Below are 1538 nucleotides of genomic sequence, written 5' to 3'. Positions count from 1 at the left end.
TTGATGATTTATTTCTTTACCACCTCTTACATAGGTGGATTCAGGTGAGGCTGATGCTCAATGGTGGGTACACAATCTTTCTCTAACTGAATCTTGTGTGTACATATACCAGGAGAGATAGCAATGATATCTGCAATAGTCCAACCAATAGCTCTCTTGTATATCTTAAGAACAGAGATGAGAGCTTCCACCTGTTGTTCTCCTAGATCAGCAGCAATAATAACCAACAATGTATTTCCACTACCCAAGAACACATAACTCAGATGGATGGGTTGCTCTTTCAAGTCTAACACCGATGGCTCTTCAATGGATGGCTTCGCCGGTGGTGAAGGTCAATTCTTAAGGTCAAGATCAAGCTTCTTGGGGCCATAAGAATACGACCCCATTCCTGTCAAAGCATAGATAGTTTCTTCATACTCTTCCATATTCTCACGATCAAAGTTCAAAAGCACAGCAGCCAATGGCTCAACAATAAGCTATTCCTCCAAAGATAATTCCTGCTCGTCCTCACAATACACATCAACTATAGAGAACACATTCATTTCTTTGTGCTGTTTTATTGATTTTCATACATCAAAATGTACCACTCCGTCATTCATACAAAACAAAAGCACATTTGCTCGCATATCAATCAGCACACTTCCGATTGCGAGGAAAGGTCGACCCATGATTATGGACACCTTAAAGTCCAACTCGCAATCCAAAATAACAAAATCCATAGGGAAAATAAAGGTGGCCACCTTCACTTATACATCATAAAGAATACCGATAGGCCATTTTACCGATTTATCTGCCATCACGAGCCGCATATTGGTTGGAGTAGGATCTCCCAACCCTAATTTTTTATAAATGGCTAGCGGCATCAAATTAATGCTAGCCCCCAAATCACACAAATCCTTAGAAAAATCTAAAGATCCAACCATGAAAGGAATGGTGAAAGCTCCCAGATTTGCCTTTTTCTGTACTAAGGACCTTGTGGCAAAAACATTGCACTGATGGAAATCATTTGCCGGTTCATAGCTTGCTTCACTTTTCTTTGTCAAAAGATCCTTCATGAATTTGGCATACCCTAGCATCTTCTCCAGTGCCTCTACCAAGGGCACATTTATATTCAGCTTCTTTCAGCATGGTCATGAATTTACTAAACTTGGTATCATCAGCCTTCATCTTCAGTCTCTGAGGAAAAGGGGGTGTGGCTTTGGGAGAGTTTTCTCCACCACTTCCTTTTCTTTGTTGTTCTCATCTTCAATCTTTTCAGACTACTGATAGCTAGGTGTAGTATCATGAATGATATCATCCTGGTTTTCAATTTCTACAAGACGATCATAATTTGCTTCATTAATACTCTCTTCCATACTATCAACCACAGGCTTACCCACAGATGGGTTTTCCAACACCTTACCACTCCTGGTAGTAATTGCAATATATGAACCATCTTTCCTAGAATTTTATACTGTGTCACTTGGTAAGGTACCAGCCTTCCTTTGATTAAATGCTATCGATAATTGACTTAATTACTACTCGAACTATTTTATTGA

The 1538-nt window shown here is 39.5% G+C and overlaps 1 protein-coding gene across 1 annotated transcript; it reads right to left on the bottom strand.

Moving 5' to 3' along the window:
- Positions 1-332: 332 nt before the first annotated feature.
- Positions 333-1076, bottom strand: LOC124885809. The gene is made up of 3 exons (XM_047394053.1): positions 783-1076; positions 585-680; positions 333-476 (listed from the first exon to the last, which is right to left on the bottom strand). Exons 1-3 carry the CDS (start codon positions 1074-1076, stop codon positions 333-335), a joined length of 534 nt encoding a protein of 177 aa, XP_047250009.1.
- Between the last annotated feature and the right edge of the window lie 462 nt (positions 1077-1538).

This window comes from Capsicum annuum, chromosome 7 (assembly GCF_002878395.1).
Source record: "Capsicum annuum cultivar UCD-10X-F1 chromosome 7, UCD10Xv1.1, whole genome shotgun sequence".
Lineage (NCBI taxonomy): Eukaryota > Viridiplantae > Streptophyta > Magnoliopsida > Solanales > Solanaceae > Capsicum > Capsicum annuum.
The sequence above is the reverse complement of the archived record's forward strand: the minus strand, read 5'-3'. Positions and strand labels throughout refer to the sequence as shown.

What these genes read in the sequence shown, in the direction of transcription:
- LOC124885809 (XM_047394053.1), bottom strand. Translation starts at nt 1,076, where the DNA reads ATGCTAGGGTATGCCAAATTCATGAAGGATCTTTTGACAAAGAAAAGT. An exon ending in TCGTGATGGCAGATAAATCG is followed by an intron (nt 681 to 782) that starts GTAAAATGGCCT and finishes TTGGACTTTAAG; the next exon opens with GTGTCCATAATCATGGGTCG. An exon ending in TTTGTATGAATGACGGAGTG is followed by an intron (nt 477 to 584) that starts GTACATTTTGAT and finishes TTGGAGGAATAG; the next exon opens with CTTATTGTTGAGCCATTGGC.